At 47.6% G+C, this 18,728-nt stretch overlaps 1 protein-coding gene across 2 annotated transcripts; it reads right to left on the reverse strand.

The window, feature by feature from the left end:
* Positions 1-253: 253 nt before the first annotated feature.
* AMER2 (APC membrane recruitment protein 2) lies at positions 254-5,286 on the reverse strand. Of its 2 annotated transcripts, XM_082700926.1 has the most exons (2): positions 4,383-5,283; positions 254-4,004 (listed from the first exon to the last, which is right to left on the reverse strand). In XM_082700926.1, the coding sequence occupies exons 1-2, from the start codon at positions 5,260-5,262 to the stop codon at positions 3,136-3,138; spliced, it is 1,749 nt and encodes a 582-aa protein (XP_082557052.1). In that variant the 5' UTR covers positions 5,263-5,283; the 3' UTR covers positions 254-3,135. The 2 variants fall into 2 exon arrangements, with proteins under 2 accessions (XP_082557052.1, XP_082557051.1); XM_082700925.1 differs by having other exon boundaries at positions 3,025-5,286.
* Between the last annotated feature and the right edge of the window lie 13,442 nt (positions 5,287-18,728).

Below are 18,728 nucleotides of genomic sequence, written 5' to 3' on the forward strand. Positions count from 1 at the left end.
GCTGTCTTTGTGCAAAGCTATTAAACTCACTGATAAATTCATGGTCAACAATTGATTTGACTTTTTCCCCCTCTAATTTGTCCAGCTCTCTGACTAAAGAGACCTAATGAACTAGCATCTCAGAATCATACACACACAGCAAAGGTGTCATCAGCTCATATTTAATCCTTCCCATTACAAAAAAAAATCAGCAAATATGGCCGAATTAGGAAATGTATTAATAATAATTGGAATATACGTCTATTAAAATGCTGGGGTGGGTGGAAGCAATCTCCAGGAACATGAATGGGAGAAAGTAGCCCTTGGCACAAAAAAAGCAACTGTGAACCCTTGTCTGTGGGTGGAAAAGGTTAAGACGCAGGCTTTCTGCATGGATCCTGATTTCCCAGCTAGCTACCGAGGCCGTTTAATTAATTGCCTGCATCCTTCATTTGCCTGGTGTGGGTGGAATTCTTAAAGACAGAGAGTTTCTTAAAAAGTGGAAAACATATGGAAAAAATAATGAAAAGAGAAAATATTTTACATCTTGTATAACTGGTTAATTGACAGGCGGGGGAAATGAAAGGGAGCTTTGCTGACATTTCCCTTTACTTGTAAAAAGAAGACACAGCATAGTGGTAAAATGGCAGGAATGAGCCCCCAAAACTGTGAAAGCAAAAAACACTTTGTCCCAGTCCTAACAAAATAGATTTACCGATAGATTGCATTTACTGTTAGAATATTCTCATCTGTACTTCAGGTACTTTTAACTTTTCTGTACAATCGAACAAATGAATAAATAAAACTCTGTCACGGATTCACACAGAGGAGAAGATAACCCTCACAAGAAAATGCACAAGAAGAAAATAAACACTCTTTGTTTTACGGCCAGAAATAAACATTTATATTCTGTACATTCACTGGGGGAAGATGAATGCATGTGGAGTCTAAATAGTACAATCAGCATGAAATTAAATTTAAATCCCTTTCTCAAGACAGAAATAATCTGTAGAATATTTCCAAGTGTACAGTACATGCCTTTGTCTGTTAGTTTGTGCACAGTTGAGTGCATAAGCACGTGTGAGTGTGAGTGGCTTTATGAATTCCTGGTGGTGGGTTCAGAGTGCCTAAGGCTATGCCTGATTATAGGACCTCATCTATATAGGAAATTAAATATTAAATCAGTACTTTAACATTAAGGATCTGACACAATGCAATAAAAGCCAGTAATCTGACTACTAAAGAAATTCAACAAATCTCTACCACCTCTTCTAATTGAATCATTGCAAATTTAAAATGGGGAATGATTTGCTTTATGCTACTGGCTCAAATTTGTTTCCCTTTGGGGTCTATTTTGTTCCCTTTGTACTATTAAAATAGGTTTCCATATACTTAACTTGCCTCTTTCCTTCCTTTAAAAAATAGAAAACAAGCTTAGAAAGCACATAATATTAGCTCATTACTTAGGCAATCTCTCTGGAAAATGGGAGTTATATAGAAATGTTTGTGCCATTCGTATACATGTAGTTTTGCTTGAAAATGTCTAATCTTCCTCATATCATGAATCAACTCCTAGTAGAAGCTGCAGTCCTTTGATTAAACACACTGAACTGCATTTCAAAGAGGATATTATATAATCATTAGATGCTAATAGCATTCTAGGAACTGCTTCAGTTAATCACTCAAACTATCCAGGCATATGGTAACCCGTTCTGAAATAAATGTCTCATCTAAAATAATAGAAAATATACATATAAGGAAACCACTTTTCAAAAACAAATCTTGACATAGAGTGTTTATGATACATAGGCTTGCCAGCATCCTATTCTGAACATACCTGTCTCAGTCATGAATCTATAAAGCAAAAGTCAAATAACATGAAAAACTGTATTTTTCTACTGGGTTTTTAAAACACGTTCCTCATTTGGGACTCCCCATGTTGTAGAATGGTTGAATCCAAAATTTGTATGACCAAGGTAAAAAACTCTGAAAACCAGGATTGGGGGTGAGAAGCAAATAGTCTCTTACCCAAGACAAGACAGAACCTATTCCTCTGGGACATCAACACAATAGACTGTTTTTTGTTTTTTCCTGCATTGAGAGCCAGAGAACCCATATAAAACAAAAACAGAATTGCTTTAGGCTACAGTACATAAAAGAACATCAGTGGTTCAGGGACAGTTATCATAACTTGTTATAAAACCAGATTTTAAATTTGAGGTTACTGGCAGATTATAAAATGTTAACAGCTGGATAAACTGTAAAATATGCATTATCTACACATGAAAAGGTTACAGTTTATAAACACTAAAATACTGTGTCTATTGGCATTTTAGTGAAATCTTTCCCTGATCCTCATTTCTTCACCGGGTGGGAAAGAAAAAGAAAAAGAAAAAACTAGCTCTGCTAAGCTTCTTCTTTCTCCCCAAACACATGATCTAAACCAACCAAACCGAAATGCTCCTTTATTGTCCTGGTGGTAGATACTGACCTATAATGCATACCCAGCAACCAAAAGGAGGCAAGTTTTGGGCCAATCAATGATCGCCTCTGCTCATCAGGTAAATACCTGGCTCTTTCAGCTTTGCAGGTGTTTTCCACACAGTGATACAGCAAAGGGTCTTTTTCTTTTCTTTCTCTCTCTTTTTCTCTCTCTCTTTTTTCCCCCTGTAAAGAAAAAGGAAAAGAAGAAAGGAAGGATGGAAAGTGTCATGGAAGAGGAGGGGCTCCTCTGGTGTTGGCAGTGGTTTCTCTAGGCCCTCTCTGGACCCTGGCACAGCCGAGTGTCATGGCAGGATGCTTACTTAGGTTGTTTTCTGCAAAGGCAAGTAAAGGTGACTTCCAAGTGTTCAGCGCATCAAAGGAAAAAAAAAAAAACAACAACAAACAAGTGATTTTTTTTTTTTAAAGGTAAAAAATTAAAAGTGCTTGAAAATAATTCTCAGGGAACTTATCTGAAGAGGAGAATCCCATGTGTAGCTCCCCCTCTCTGGTGTATCCTGCCCCTGCTAGCGGCCCAGACACGTCCTCGGTCTAGGCTCTGGAGCAGGGATGGTCCTAAAAGCCTTTCTTTAGGAGAAACAAAACTTATTTGAGTGGTTTCCAGGGAAAGTTGTATTCCTTGACATGGGGTCCATCACCTCGGCTTCGGAGACCTCACAACTTTTTGGCACTGTCATGGCACGCCGCTGCCCGGAGGGTGGTCCCGGCCAAACCCCGGTTGCTGACCCTGCGGACCAGCACTTTGGAAACTGGGATTTTTGTTCTGGGCATCTCACTCCTGACTGGTTGCTGGTGCACTACGGGATGGCTGGATGGAAGGTTCGCGAGGTGCTTGATGCTGATAGGGATTTTAGAGTCCTTCAGCAAACTGCCTGGTGTTCGCAGTGGACAGGTGATGGTGACTGGAGACACGGGCTTTAACCGCGACAAGCAGGACGTCTCCTCGTTGGCGGGAACGGCGGCCGGGCTTCCATCCGGATCCGCGTAGAGATCGTAGAGCGCGTCCCCGCTGTAGCTATCCCGGGGGATGCCCGCCTTTTTGCCGCCGCCGGTGCCGTCTTCCTCCGGCCCCGGAGTGGTGGAGTCCCAGTAGCCCTCGTCACTATTGGGGATGCCTTCCTGCTGCTCCTTCTCGGGCGGTTTAGGCTCCTCCTTGGGATGGAGCTCGATGGGAATCCGGTTGAGCCTCCTGTGCTTGCCCAAGGACACGTCCTTGACCCCTTCCGCACACCTGGCGTCTTTGGACGTCTCGGCCACCACCTTGGTTTCCAGGGCTGCTGCCGCCTTGGCCGCTCCCTCTTGGGGCCCTGGTCCTTGGTCCTCAGTCTGGGAGAGCATGTCCCAGAACTCCTGCAGATAGGTGTCGTCCAGCTCCTCCGGGCTCGCCATCTCCTCCCCTCCTCCTTGGTAGGCCACCACGCCGGGGTTCTTTTTAGAGAGAACTGGCTTGCCTGGCCCGGGGGCATGCTTGTCACAGCTGGGACCTGCCTCGTCCTCTTGGTCTGCAATAATATCTCCACAGCCTGTAAGAGAGTCAAAGCTTTTCAGTGAAGTCACGTCAGAAAACATCAAACAAATACGATCAGCCGATGGGTCTGAGGGTGGATCAACAGCGGAAGGGTCAGGGACGGCCGCCGCGCGGCCGCTGCCGCATTCCGAGTCGACAAGGGGGACGGTCTTTACCGGAACGTCACCTGTCCTGGAGGCATCCTCGGCCGTCTGCACCTCCCCAGCGCCCAGCTCGGGGGCTGCCCGGGGCTTCTCGGCGCGCCGATGCCCCGCGGCGTCCTCTCCCCGGGCGCTGTCGGCCTTAGGGACCCCGGGGCTGTGGGCCTCCCGGCGGTCCGGCACGTGGGCGCGATCGGCGGAGGCGGGCTCCGGCTCTCCCCCTCCGAGCTCACCTGCTGGGTCTCGCGGCGCGTCCCTGCTGGGCTTCTCCGGCTCGCCGGCGGGTCCGGGCGTCTCCTCCTTGACGCACTCCAGGCTGGCGGTGAGCGAGCCCGGCAGGATGAGGCCGCCCGGGGCCCCCGCGCGCTCGCCCTTCGCCTCCGCCTTGGCCCGCTTGTCCTTCTTGTGCCAGCGCATGCTGCTGAAGAGCCCCTTCAGCCCTCTCTTTTGTTTGCCGCCAGCCTTGCTCGCGTCCGCCGGCTCGCCCTTGCCGTTCTCCGCTCGCCCGTTCTTCTTCAGCAGGGAGAAGAAGCTGTGCGACTTCGCCACCGAGCTGTTGGCCAGGGAGCCCACGCCCGGCCCGGCCGCCCTGGGGGGACCCGGGTTGGGCCGGCCGCCGCCGCGGCCACCCCCGCCGCCGCCCCCGCTGTCGCCCCCGCCGCGCGGCTCCTCCTTCTTGCTGCTCTCCAGCACCACCACCTCGGCTAAGCCGTCGTGGGTCCGGCTCCTCACCATGCCCGTCGGACCCGAGCCTTTCCCATCCCCTTTGTTTTTGACCCCAAAAATGCTGGGCATGGTGCCACCCGATTTCCTCTTCTTGAATAATTTGAAAGCAGCTTTATTAATCTTCCCCGACGGCTGCTCGGCGGCCGGCGTTTCCGCAGCACAATCACAATGCAAGTCCATGTCTGCCGCGAGGGTCCCGGCCCCGGCCTCCTCCTTCCTCCTGCAGACCCCCGCGGACGCGCGATCGCCGCCGCCGCCGCCGCGCTCGCTGACAGCCTCGCCGCCGCCGCCGCCGCCGCCGCCGCGGCTGCTCCTGCTCGTCTCCATGGAAACCGAGCGGGATAAGCAGCTTTCGTCAGCCGTGGGCTCGCGCCAGGCTACTGTCATCCGTATTCTAAATCAACCTGAGCCACTCTCGCTGCCGCCGCCGCCGCCGCCGCCGCAGCGAAAGAAACAGACATAAAAGACCATCTCCCCTCCCGCCACGCGCTTATATAATACCCTAACCCACTTCGGATCCGACTTGGCTTTGTGCTGCATAGTTTGTGTGTGTGTGTGTGTGTGTGTGTGTGGCGAGAGCAGGCAGCAGAGCCTCGAGTCGATTGCAGAAATTAGCGTCGTCTTTATGGAATTCAGATTCCATCCAATCTTCGCCACCTTCTCATTCCTCCTCTAGATAGGCTCTTTCCAGAAGCCCGATCGGGGTTCCCAGGATACCCCCAAAATGGACAAAGAAATTCCACCCAACACAAAATGGTTATTCCTCTGAGCGCCTATCCTGGACTTCATGAGTCTTTATGTCTTTCCCGAGCCTTTCATGTCTGTCCTTATCATTGGGGCACTAAGCCCGCAAGCATGGAGCTCGTCTGTTTACATCTGTGTCTTGTCCACTACTGAGCACAATCTCCAGGTCGACGTTGGATCCTTACTAATGCGGTTCTGATTCTTGCTGCAAAAACCCCAGCCATCAGTCGAATATCAATTAGCAACTCTCTGCAAGGAAAGTGCAGCAGTTCTGTAAGGTGGAAGTTGACTGGTCCAAGGAAAGTGCAGCAGCTCTGTAAGGTGGAAGTTGACGGGACAACCGTGGTTTTTAATCCCAGTCTCCAGCTCCTGGGACTCAGGTCACAGAAGCCACTCCCTAGCCTGCATTTGGTAACAATGGATGAGTGGAAGACCGAGGACACAGTTTGAGAATCTCAGATTCACTCCACAGGTGGTCCTTGGAGTTCAGGGTCTGCCTTCTTTCCCATTAGGCAAAACCCAGGCTTTACTCCTGTACCCATTCTGCCATCCCCTCTTCCCTTCACTATCCCCCAGGACTTCCTACAGCCCCCTTCCCCTAGGGGACTTGGAAAAGCCTGGCAGGGTCGCTGAATGCCCAGCAGTCTCTGCAACTGCTCTGACCTACATAATCTGGGGAAAACAGAAACTTTGTCCCAGGGAACAGCCCAATCTGGGGATCTTTTCTGTAATCTGATTTTGAAGCTGACTGCTAATATTCTTACCTTGACACCTAATTTCCTCATCCATTGTAATTATTCCATTATGGTATATCCATTATTATTATCATTGCTAATAAACCAAAGGCTTATTAGCAATAAAAGAAGAAATTTGGAGAAGCATGTACATATATACGTTATATATGTATATACAATGTATATATGTTTAATATGTAATATGTAATATTTGATAAAGATGTAATATTAATATATCATTTATTTTATTGATCAGTATTATTTAGCAATATGTGATATTTACATATATGTGAATATCTGTCTTTTCCCTAATCATCTCGAGCTTCATTTTTTATGAGCTCCTTGAGTTATACCCAGAAACTCCATTCTCTCTTGGTTGAAGCTAGAGTTTTACTAATAGCATATTGGTCATTGCATGTCCTATAGCATGGAAAACAGTTGGTTTGAATTTAGGCCTGCAGGTTGCCCTTTTCTGTTGATTTTTATTGAGAACATTGTTTTATAAAATTTAAAAAATAAGGAGTTTGGATTCAGGAGAGGTTTTCATTCTCAGCATTATTTTTTTAAAGATGTATTTATTTACTTATTTATTTGAGAGAGAGAGAGAGAGCACGAGTGGGGAGAGGGGCAGAAAGAGAGGGAGAGACTCTTGAGTAGACGCCCTACGGAGCTTATTAGAGTCCTACTTGGGACTCCATCCCATGACCCTGAGACCATGACCCAGAGACCATGACCTGAGCTGAAACCAAGAGTTGGACGCTCAACTGACTGAGCCACCCAGGTGCCCCCATTCTCAGCATTTGAATCTGACCCGGTCTCTGCCACTGTCAGCACAACATGTCTCCAGGACAGAGTGTAAGACTGAGACCAGAGAGGCTTTGGCTAGTTCTAACTGACCACTTGCCATGATGAATTAGGGTCCTCATTGCCACGGAGAAGGAAGAAGATGTATGAAGAACTTCAAAGAGAAATGCATTTGTTATTTCTTCACAAGCTTTTGAAAGCAGTCGAAAATATTTTTCAGTTCTTTTACACACACATACAGTTGCTCTGATTGGTGAGGTACTACTTAACTGTGTCAATCCGAAGGAGTTAATGACTGGGATCAGGAATAAATGAAGTCGTCCAAAAAAAAATCTTCTCCATCCCTGAGCCTGAAATTGAGAGGGGGTGGACTGCTTATTCACTGCAGAGCTCTAACCTACCAGGAGAGGCCACTGTGAGTGAGTTTCATTTACATGAGAATCCTTGCCCTCCACACCCACCCCACTTCCAGGAAACTGGTGGTGAGGACTTTGGGATGAGTATCATTCCTTTGAGACAGGACCTCAAACAAAGAGAAAGGGAAAAGCAGTCTTCAGTCTGGGGATGGATGCAGTGTTGGCAAGTCCTTGGCCTTGAGGCAGAAGAAAGCAAGGACACTCAGTATCATCCTCACCTGAAGGCCAAAGCCAAGGAGAGCGTTAGAAGCTGTGGTGTGAAGGGGGACCTTCAAATATTCTCTGAGCCAGAATCCTTGTTTTGTTTTACCAGAAAAAGGAGAGCGTGACCAGCCTTCAGGGATCTTACAGAAAAATCAAGACACGTTGGGCAGGGTGGGGGGTGGGGGGTGCGGAGAGCACCTCCTTCTCAGGGCCCAGGAGCCAGCGAGGGATGTGGATGGTTAGAGCTCCAGCCCAGCTGCTAGGTGGCAGGCTGAAGCCAAAGGCCATTGTTAGGAACCATCAAAAGTGTTTACTCAAACCTTAAATCGTTCTTCACAGTCGAGAGTCAGCAAAATCTGTCCTTGCACAAAATGGTGACTTTTGAGACAGATCATGACGGTGAAGATAATTTTACCAGGGAGGATAATTTTATCCTTTTTGGGGGCTATAGTTTCCTCTTCTGTTTTTTCTCCCCTACTCCACCATGGCCCCCATCTGCCCCCCAAACCAGCCATTTGAGAAAGCAAACAAAAAAGTAGAGTAGAAAGGAGCTGAAGAGAAGCGTTTCAGAAAAACGCTGTTTCAGAGTGATAGGATGGTTTGCAAATGTGAACAGCAAGCGGATTTTGCTGGAGACATGTGCATGCTTTTCTTTTTTGGCACAAGGGAGTGTTTATTATTCAGTCAGGGCCTTTCTCTCAGGGTAGCGAGCATCTTTGGAGGAGGATAATCAAAACAAGAAAAAAAGAGAAACACAAGAGGAATCATTTGAGAGCTTACCTCCATCATCAGCATCATTGTCATCAATTCCCTTTCCAGGGTGACTTCCGACCAACCTAGCTCCAGTCTGTGCCCTAAGCTTACTGGGTGATGTTTTTTATCTGAGGGGATTCTTCCAGAACATTCTGCAGAAAAGGCTGGGGGAGCAGCTACCCTTGAAGCCAGGTGCAGCTGCTACTGTGGACCCCCACCCCCACCCCTTTGTCACAGCACTCCCATTAAGGAGGCTGCTGGCTTTACCTTACTATGGTCATTAAAGGGATGATGTTTAGTCAATGACATTCGGAAACAGTATTTGAGCTAGGAGCCACACTGCCCATTTCCAGAGCACTTAGGCTGCTCTGGACCCCAGCCCAACTGGCCATGTTGCCTTCCTGCTCTTGTCCTTCTCTACCCCCACCCCACGCCTCCATGAAGTGAAGACCCTTCACTTGATGGTTATGAGGACCATCAGGAGGAGCTCCAGCTTTGCCAGCCTTGACCCTCATCTTGCAGTTAATTCTGTCCATGTGACCAAGGTCTATCCTTGCCCTCCAAGGGTCTCAGACACACTGAGAGCACAAGGTGTGTGCACAGTGGTGAAGTGCACACAAGAATTGTGTGAATGGCCCTGGCCAGGGAGCCCAGGGGTCCATGCTACTGGCATTTTTCTGTACCCTCCTTTCTTCGATGATGGCTCTAGGCGAGAACTTGGCAGACGAGGACTCGAGAGGTCTGAGCACAGTCAGCTGAGGCGAGACTGAAGTTCTTATGTTCTCATTTGCGTATTTGGATTCCTGATCTGTCCTGAACATCGGCTTTCAATGTGGGATAATAGCTGTTCTGGGTATACGCTTATACAGAGGAGAAATTCTTTTCTAATTAGTAACATGTAATGTAAAAAGCAGCCCCCATTCGTAATTTTCCACATCAACCTCAGAGCACAGCTGAGGCAGCTGAGGGGAAAGAGCTCCTCTGGAGAGGGGACAGAATTCCACGTGGACTCTGGATTGGCCAGGAAGCTCAGGGGGGTGACGTGTTCTGGGTTCCACAGGTCACCACTCCTAAGATGTCACCCTGGCCCAGCCCCCGCCAGTTTGTACCCAGACTGTAGAGCAAGAAGGTATGAAGAAAAGACCAAACTAAAGCAAATGAGTCCTTGTCTGTAATGTCGAGGGGTCTCGGGCGGCACAGGTCTTGCAGAAGCGGACAATGCTAACAGTGGGGTAGCTCCGAGGCCTCTCTCCTGGTTTTTGGTTCTTGCTGGCCATCACTGACATCCCCGGGCTTCTAGAAACATCATTCCCAGCTGCCTCCATCTTCACATGATGTTCTCCTTCAAGGGTCTGTCTGTGTCTCCTCGCCTTTTACGAGAGCACCAAGGGCCCCACCCAACTCCAGCATCACCTCATTTTCATTTATATCTTTGTCACAAAAGCAAAGATCCTATTTCCAAATAAGGTCATGTTTGCAGGTATCAAGGGGTTAGGAGGTCAATGTATCTTTGGGGGCCACAGTTCAACGCACAGCAAGCACCACCACAAGCAGAGGTGACAGCGTCCCCTCACCTTTACCCTTCAGCACAGCCACCAGTGCCCTTGTCACAGACTGTAATATGCTTAGACTCGTTTCCATGGATTCAATCTGGGCGGAGGCTGCTCTAGCAAGTGTGGACCCCCTGTAGACTGCAAGGTCATGGATGGCACTCCTGGGGTTGCCAACAGTAAGGGGGCAGCACCATTGGCAGCCAGAGTGCCCAGGAAAGAAAATGACATCAGCCAAGACTAGCTGTTCGCACACACATGTGAAATCCCTGGGGTCTGTTGGGGCTATCTAGGAAGAACCTCGAGGGCTGTCTGGATAGGAAAGAATAAGAGAAACACTGTGGTTAGTACTGCTCTCCAATTTTCTTCATGTAAGCCGGGGGTGGGTGCTGAGAAACAGGTTGTACCTATAACTGTTGGTCTGCGCCTCTCCATAATTCCCTTTTCTCCTGGCCAACTCTTTGGCCAGACCTACTCTTCGAAAATGTTCCATCTCAGATTGCAGAGTGGGGTGGGGTCCCTTCAAGCTGGCAGTGCCAAGGTGGGAGCAAGGAAGCCAAAACCAGGCAGAACAAGGTTGGACAGCAGAGGCCATGTGGACACGATGCCAGGGCTTTGGGCATGGATGAATGAACGTTAGGGAGCGGCCAAACTCAGCGGTGGGAATCATCAGATCCCAGAGAGGGTGCAAACTACAGCCAGAATTCAAGAGGTGGCCCACAGGTGTTAGTGAAGATGCAAGGCACAGGAATTCAAGAGGGAGAGCCTAGAGGGGCTGCAAGAAATGAATTAAAGCCCAAGCACCTGCCCCCTTGGGTGTACTTTCTCTCATCTCAAAGAAATTCTGCTGTGTCTCTGCTTCTTGACACAGAGCTGCATCACACACAGGGTTGCTCCCAGCAAGTGTGGACCCCCTGCAGACTGTAAGGTCATGGATGGCAGCAGATAGACAGTAAGCATGAACCAGCCCGTGCAGGTACGGGAGGCCCTTTGCTCAGGTGTGTCCTTCCCGCCTGGTTTCCAGCCACACGAGCATCCCGCTCTCTGCCACGGCATCTCCTCCTCACCACCATGACATTTTCCCGATCGTCGGCTCCATTTCTCAGCTCATTCAAACTCAGTCTCAGAAACGTGAAGAGTTCCCTTGCTTTCCCATGCCACCCTGTTTTTGCCCCTGCCCCACATCCTACCATCTTCTCCTGTGTCCCTGCCATGATGGCCCGGGGGACACACATAAGGGCTCCAAGCAGATAGCAGCAAGGTCCAGCCTAGTCAGCTCCTAAACTCATGGTGACAGGGGGAAGCATGTCTCATGCCCTCTCTTCTGGAGATAACCTGGATGGACCCTGCAGGGAGTAGAGCCCCTTCTTATTAAAGACCCTGGCACTCTTTCTTCCTCTTCAACTTCTTTTCTCCCATCCCCAAAGCTTTAGGATCTTAAGTAGTCTAGGCCAGCAAAATATGTATGTGTTCTATTAAATTTATAGCAGAGGCTGCAACCTTGGCTCTTAAAGTTTAAATGACCCTGCTTCATGAATATAGAAAAACTCTTAAACCCAAAGATACTGCCATGGGCTTTAAAAGTTTATTTTGTACTTCAAAAAGAGTTATCATGTTTCTGTTTTCTTTTTTCTGCATCTCTGCCTACGTCTTCTACTCTAACTTACCACCCCCATCCACCCCCAGCCCCCTACACGCAACACATAAACACACTTGCTCTCCTAATCTCTATTCCAACAAGTCCGAGCAAATTCCCTGAATATGTCCCTGTCCACCTGCTTTGTACACACTAGCTATCACTTGGGGAACTATGGCTCCCTCCACGTAGCTCATGTGCTCTGTGCATTTCCCCATGTCACAATGGTGTCGCTATGAGGTGCAGCAGATTCCCGTGACACATCACACACGATTAGGCATTTTCTACACAGCCTCCAACATCGTGGTGCCCCAGGGCCCACTTCCCATAAACTGACTCTGATTTGGAAGGACTGAGCATTGTGTTGACACGGAAGAGTAGAGTTCTTCCCCCTGCAACCAGCAGAGCCTCAAGTGAGTAGCTCAGTCATCTTAGAGGCTGATAATTCACTTTCCGGAGCCATCATCTCCCCTTTTTAAGTTGCATGAGATGGAGGGGGTTACTTATCTTGATATTCTAAATGTTACTTAGGATGGTGTTAGCTTCTGTAATAGGTCCCACCAAATAATGACTCAACCCGACAGAAGTCTATTTCTTGCTCACCTACCAGTTCTAAGTAGGTATCCAAGTCAATAGGGCAAGGGTGTCTTCCATGTGGCCGCCCGGGGTCTCAGGCTTCATGTGTGGCATCTCCCCTGGGGTCCTGTCACTGTTCTCATCTAGTCGGTTGTTGGGAAAGCGATCCTAGGAGAAGCTTCAACTCAGACATGATGCATAGCACTTCCTCTCATATTCCAACAGTGACGACTAGTCATACGGCCACATCTGGCTACAAGAAAGCATGGGAAATACGGTCTAACCATGTATCTGGCCACATCCCTCTTACTATGGAAGGAGAGAACAGATTAGCACAGAGTTAACAGAATTTGCTAACAAATCAGCCCACTCTGCAGCCATTTTGGGGAAAGGACCACCCCCCCCCCACCGTATCCCCCAGAGGGCTGACTTTCCTCCATGCTTCCTCCTGCCACAACACAGTGCATTTGGTCTCCAGACCTCCACATTCCAGTCTCTATCACCCACTCCCAGCTCTCTCCATTTCCTTTAGCCTTCTCCTTTGGAGAGAATATTTTTTTGGTTAGAGCAAATATATTTAGCAGGTGTTTGAAATAGACTCAAGTCAACGAACACCTGACCACAGCGGTCACGGCCACCTCTGGACTATTTTAGGAAGGGCCTTCATGTTGCCTTAGCTGTGTGCATTAGCTTTTATTGAGTGCCTACTGTGTGCTGGGGGCTGTCATGAATAAGCTGTGACCCAACACTCGATGGCGACTAGGAGACTTCCCAGTGTGAGAAACCTCCAGCCCACCGGACTGACAGCAACTTTGTTTCTTCCCAGGTGCTAGACCGGTGTGATCTGGCCTCAGCAGTTTTTGTTTGTTTGTTTGTTTGTTTGTTTTAAAGATTTCATTTATTTATTTGATGGAGAGAGAGATCACAAGTAGGCAGAGAAGCAGGCAGAGAGTGGGGGAAGCAGACTCCCTGCTGAGCAGAGAGCCCGATGCGGGCCTTGATTCCAGGATCCTGAGATCATGACCTGAACCGAAGGCAGAGGCTTAACCCACTGAGCCACCCAGATGCCCCAGGCCTCGGCAGTTTAAGTGTTTGGTTTTATCTCTTTGGAGAAAAAAAAAATATATCTATATCTATATCTATATCTATATCTATATCTATATCTATATCTATATCTATGTTTTCCTCCATGATGGGATAATCCCCAAATAGCCAGGCTTACTTCGGTCCCAGTGCCTAACCACCTACTGGGTTTTCCGTGTGTGCTTTAGGTTCGGTCCCTGATCTGACTTCATGCGTTTATGTTTCATTTCCCTCTACCACAACAAGGTTACTTCTTTCAAAAGAGAAATCTCAGCAGATGTATTCATTCCGGGGATGTTTCCTGGACACACACCAGCGAGCTCATTAGCCCAAGCTAACCATGAAGCTTTTGTCCCCCTCTTTTCTTCTCCTTCCTTTTTCTTTCTTTTTCTTTTTTTTTTTTTTTTCTTTTTTTCAGTTTGCAGCACAGAGCAAGATCATGTGGTCCCCTAGCAGCTCATTCCTGTATGCACAGGGAGCAGGGACTGAAATTACCCCCCAAGAAAGAGGGCTGTGCTTTCTAAACATGCACACTTCTTCAGAGGGTCTGCTTTTGTTTAGCAAAGGCTGAATCTCAAATGGGGAATTTCTAGGTCAGCTACACTTTGCTCTAATAAAGGGAGAGCCTAGCCAAAAAGAACAGCAAAACTATGGCCTGAGCTTTCTGCAGTGTCTTGTCTGATTACCCAATTATTATATTACAGCTCAGATTAGGAAGGGATTAGCCCCCGAGGTTGGACAGATGGAGAGCACTATTAAAATACCCCATGTGGGGTTTCAGAGAGAGTAGCAAAGTGACCACCTGTCCCTGTTTCTTGGGTCAGTCTGTCCTCATTTAGAGCCCCAAGATCGCTGTCTTTGATGCCAGTGTGTGGAGAAACTGAATAGCACAGGAAGCGAGCTGGGGCCCCGCCCCCGGCTTGCCCAGAACTTCAGCCCTCTTGTTTATTTCTCCCAGTCTTGTGCCCTGCCCTAGAATGACCTGGCAAGAAACAGTCAGCTGAATTGGAAGTGACTTTGGGGTTGTTATCTCTCAGGGACCTTGGGAGCAGGTCTGGGACATTTTATTAGTTCATAACAGACAGGACCGTTTCCACTGCAGACCTCCTTTTCCTTTCTTAATTTCTGAATGGGCAGCTCCTCCTTTCTTGAACTTCTGTAATTCAGGGGCTACGTGGGGCTTCTTCTTGAGCTCAGAAGCTGGAGAGATGTAAGAGCTGTCCTGTGTCTTTGTGCCTTTTCGCCCCTGTATTGGGAGAGCTCGGGATGGTCTCGGTACCACCTTGCTGGGCAAAGAAACTGAGTGGCTTGGGCCTCATGTTCCAGCCTTGAATTCACAGGCAGAAAGGTGCTCTAAGCAGTTCATTCAATAATTAATAAGCCATTTAGCTTTTCTGCCTCAAGTCCTTCATCTTATAGGAATGGTGATGCTGAATCCTAAGGATGTGTACAGGAACATTAATGGCTGATGAGAAAACATTATGCCAAGTAAAATATGTTGGTAATCTCAAAATTGTAATGATCTAGCTGAATGAGTATGTCTTTCTTCTATATCTAGCTCAGGTCAATTCAAGAAAAGTGTATTGAACACACTGAGTGCCTCCTCCATCAAAAGCTTGGCCCCAACATGACAGGGCATAGAGTCATGGGTTGACAGGGTCATCAATCCCCAAACTCTACAAACAGCCACCCATTCATGACTGGAAGTCTCCAGGGAAGGGGGCTTCGCCACATCCAGAAGCAGTTTACTTTATGTTTGGACAATTCTATTAGAGAATTTAAAAAAAAAAAAGGGGGGTTGAATTATTTTGTATCTTCACAGATTGCCCCCCTTAATTCTATCACTGTGTTAGTACTGACCACTTTTTATGGGCCAGGAATTATTCCAAGGGATCATGCCTTATTTAATCCTCACAAGCATCATGAGATTGGGCCTCCCTGTTTTATAGAAAAGGAAACTGGGGCCAAAAAAGCTAATTGATTTACTCAAGATGTAATAGCTAGTAAACAGTCTGACTCCACAGTCCACCTTCTTTTTTTTTTTTTTCCTTTTTTTAAAAAAAAAAATTTATTTATTTACCTATTTATTTGAGAGAGAGAGAGAAAAAGAGAAAGAGAGCACGAGCAGGCGAGAGGCGAAGGCAGAGGGAGAAACCGACTCTCCACCCAGCAGGGAATCCTACGTGGGATTGGATCCCAGGATCCTAGGACCATGACCCAAGGCGAAGACAGACTCTCAACGGACTGAGCCACCAAGGTGCACCCATAGTCCACCTTCTTCTTTTTTTTCTTTTAAAGGTTTTGTTTATTTATCAGATAGAGATCACAAGTAGGCAGAGAGGCAGTCAGAGAGAGGTGGGGGGGAAGCAGGCTCCCTGCCGAGCAGAGAGCCCGATGGAGCCCAATGCGGGGCTTGATCCCAGAACGCTGGGATCATGACCTGCGCCAAAGGCAGAGGCTTTAACCCACTAAGCCACCCAGTTGCCCCATAGTCCACCTTCTTAATCACTGTTTTGGGAATCGGTTGCTGAATACCACTCTTAAACTTAGTGTTTCAAACAATGACCATCTTATTTGCTCAGAATTTCGTGGATCAGATATGTTGTCAGGGCTCGGTGAGATGAATCTTCCACTCCGCCTGGCATCCACTGGACTGCAGTGTGATGAGGGTGCCTAGAACTGGACCCTGAAAGCGAGCATTTCAAGCAGCAAAGGTAAAACCTTCCTACTGGTAAGAGCCATCTTCAGAAGTTACGTATCACCATATCCACCACATTCTATTGGTCAAAATATGTCCCAGGGCAGCCTGGATTCAAGGGAAGAATAACTAAACTTTACTGAAGAGCGGCAAAACCATAGGATAAAAGAACATGTGAGATGAGCAAGCTTATTATGACGGTTAGAGAGAATACCATCTGCCAGAATGGCTGCAACTTCTTTTTTGTTCCAGAAAATAAGTTCATACATACTTCCTAACGACTCGTCTACTTTTCAAGTATCTCCAAGTCTGATTTTTTAGGGTAGCCTTCTTTGTTCTTGAGCTGTTCCTTATCGTGCTATCATTTTCCTGTGACGGACCTGAGCATTTAGTGTCCTATCCCAGGGTGTGCCCAGGCTGGCACAGAGAAGAATGACCATCACTTCCTGTTTTCTAGATATGGATATTGAGTCAAAGAGGAATTTTTGACTGCCACAGGGCATCGCATAGAAATTCTGTCCCCTGGAACGTGTTGCCCTTCACGCCATCCCTGTGCAATTGTTTTGAGGGACCCAAGTTAAATTCCATTTTATGGAATTTGGTCTGACGCTCTGCTTCATCAGGCCTTTCTAGATCCTGATTTTGTGTTCCACTGTTTTTACACTCCTCCGCTGCTTTCAGCCTACATTCGACTCCTGACTTACCTCTTTCTTCCTTCCTCATCATCTTCCAAGTCCCTGACAAGACTGTGGGCCCATTTGGAGACCAGAAGAAAGCTCTAAGGAACATAACTTAAAAAACGAAACAGAACAGAAAAAACCCTCTCCATGTTAACATCTGGACGCTGATCTGCACGTTTGCAAACTGATAGGGCAGATTTGTTCAGCCAGTTGTGGATTTACCAACTTGTCTTGCTTTGCAACCAACCCCCCTTTTCACACCTCATCTCAGGAGGGTCAGAAGAACCGCTGCTAGCACCAGGTTCCGGAGACTTCCAGCTCTTCACATATCTCTGGTGGGCCAGCACCGGAATACTGGCAGTGGGAGAAACTAGGTCAGTCTGAATGTTCTCACTGAGGCCCTGCTGACGCCTGGGGATCCCAGCGCCTCCCCTTCCGGAATCATTCTGCTGCTAGAATCGGCCCCACCTCCCCTATCTTTGGCCGGTTTCTGAACACCACCACACTGTTCACCCATTCTCAGCCTTCTGGCGCTTCTCTGCTCTCCAGACTTCGCAGTGATCACCTCAGCGGTGCAGTCATGGAATTAAATTGCAACACCCCCCTTAGAACCTGATCCGCTTACGAATCTGGGTCAGGAGACACAAAGCAAGAGTGTCAGGTGCTGCCCTCAGTGTTCCGGCAATGTGGGGGGCTGCTCCCGGGTAATATTCCCGGCACAGTAGGCGTAAGTAAGAACGGCAGAGTTTGCCTTCAAACTGCTTACAGTATAGTTCCAGGGGGACGTGTGTCTGCTAACAACAATAATATAATCCCTCCCTGAGGGGATGAAAGTGAAGCGTTAGAAGGTTTATAAGACAAACTAATTCCACTTGGGCAGAAAACAAGGGTTCTTGGAGTAAATACTAAACAGCAGGTAAGTGGCGAGGACAAAGGCTTTCACACTCCCTGTTTGCAGACATTCTGGAAAACAACCAAGTAAGTGGTGGTGTAACAGGTTCCTTTAAGACGCTTATAACAGTGTCCCAGGCATTAACCCAAACACAAAGTTACTCAAAATGTTATTTAAATGATAATGCCAGTTAATGGAACACTAGGCAACCATCAAAAGACTGTGAATGTCAACCTGATATCAGCTCGGGGACCGGAGGCCCTCCTCTACTGGGAGGCCCTCCCCTAGTCTCACAGATATCTGATTAACAGGGCCTGATTCATGGTTCCACAATTTGTGACAAGGCAATTCTTTCCCACTAATTGTGTAGATTACCAGGAGCTTCCTTCCTTCCAAGTGCTTTTTTCTGCCAATGCTCTGTCAGGGCCACCTAATTCAGCTTCCACTCTCCCCACAAGCATTTTGGGATTTGGATGATTTACTGTGATAAGGAGCCGTTAGGGGGGGTCTCAGAGTATGCAAGTCGGCTCCCCCTCACGCTCACAGGCTTGCTCCCTCCGCTGCCTGGAGTAACTGACAAAGAATGCCCCCTGCTCCTCCCCAGAGCTTTCTTCTCGATAAAGGCGAATTTCTCCCTAAAAGGAATTCTTGTATCAGTTGCTAATAATACACACACCCCCCACCACATTACTGTAGAAAGAATATTTTATGACATGAGAAAATGCTTATGATAACACCAGCTAAGCAGGAAAAAAAAGCAAGATACCATCTTAAAATTCTACCCAGTATCATATCAACTATGTAAAACAATATGCATCCAAGAGCAAATTTAGTGGGACGAGAGCAGTGGCCCTCTCTGGTAATGGGGGTCTGAGGTTTTGGTTCTTCCTTATGTATATTGCTGTATTTTCCGAGTCTTTAAAGATAACAAAAATATTTGGAGCCCACGTTCTTGGGAGAGTAATATCATTTGGAAAAATTAAGGTCAAGAAATGAAGAAAAGCCAGTGTGGGATGGAAAATGCCAGCAACGCCCTCTGCGTTAGCGCAGCTGCTGGCTTCTAAATGATGCCCGGTGCTCCTT

Source organism: Mustela nivalis (genome assembly GCF_964662115.1).
Source record: "Mustela nivalis genome assembly, chromosome: 15".
Classification (NCBI taxonomy): domain Eukaryota; kingdom Metazoa; phylum Chordata; class Mammalia; order Carnivora; family Mustelidae; genus Mustela; species Mustela nivalis.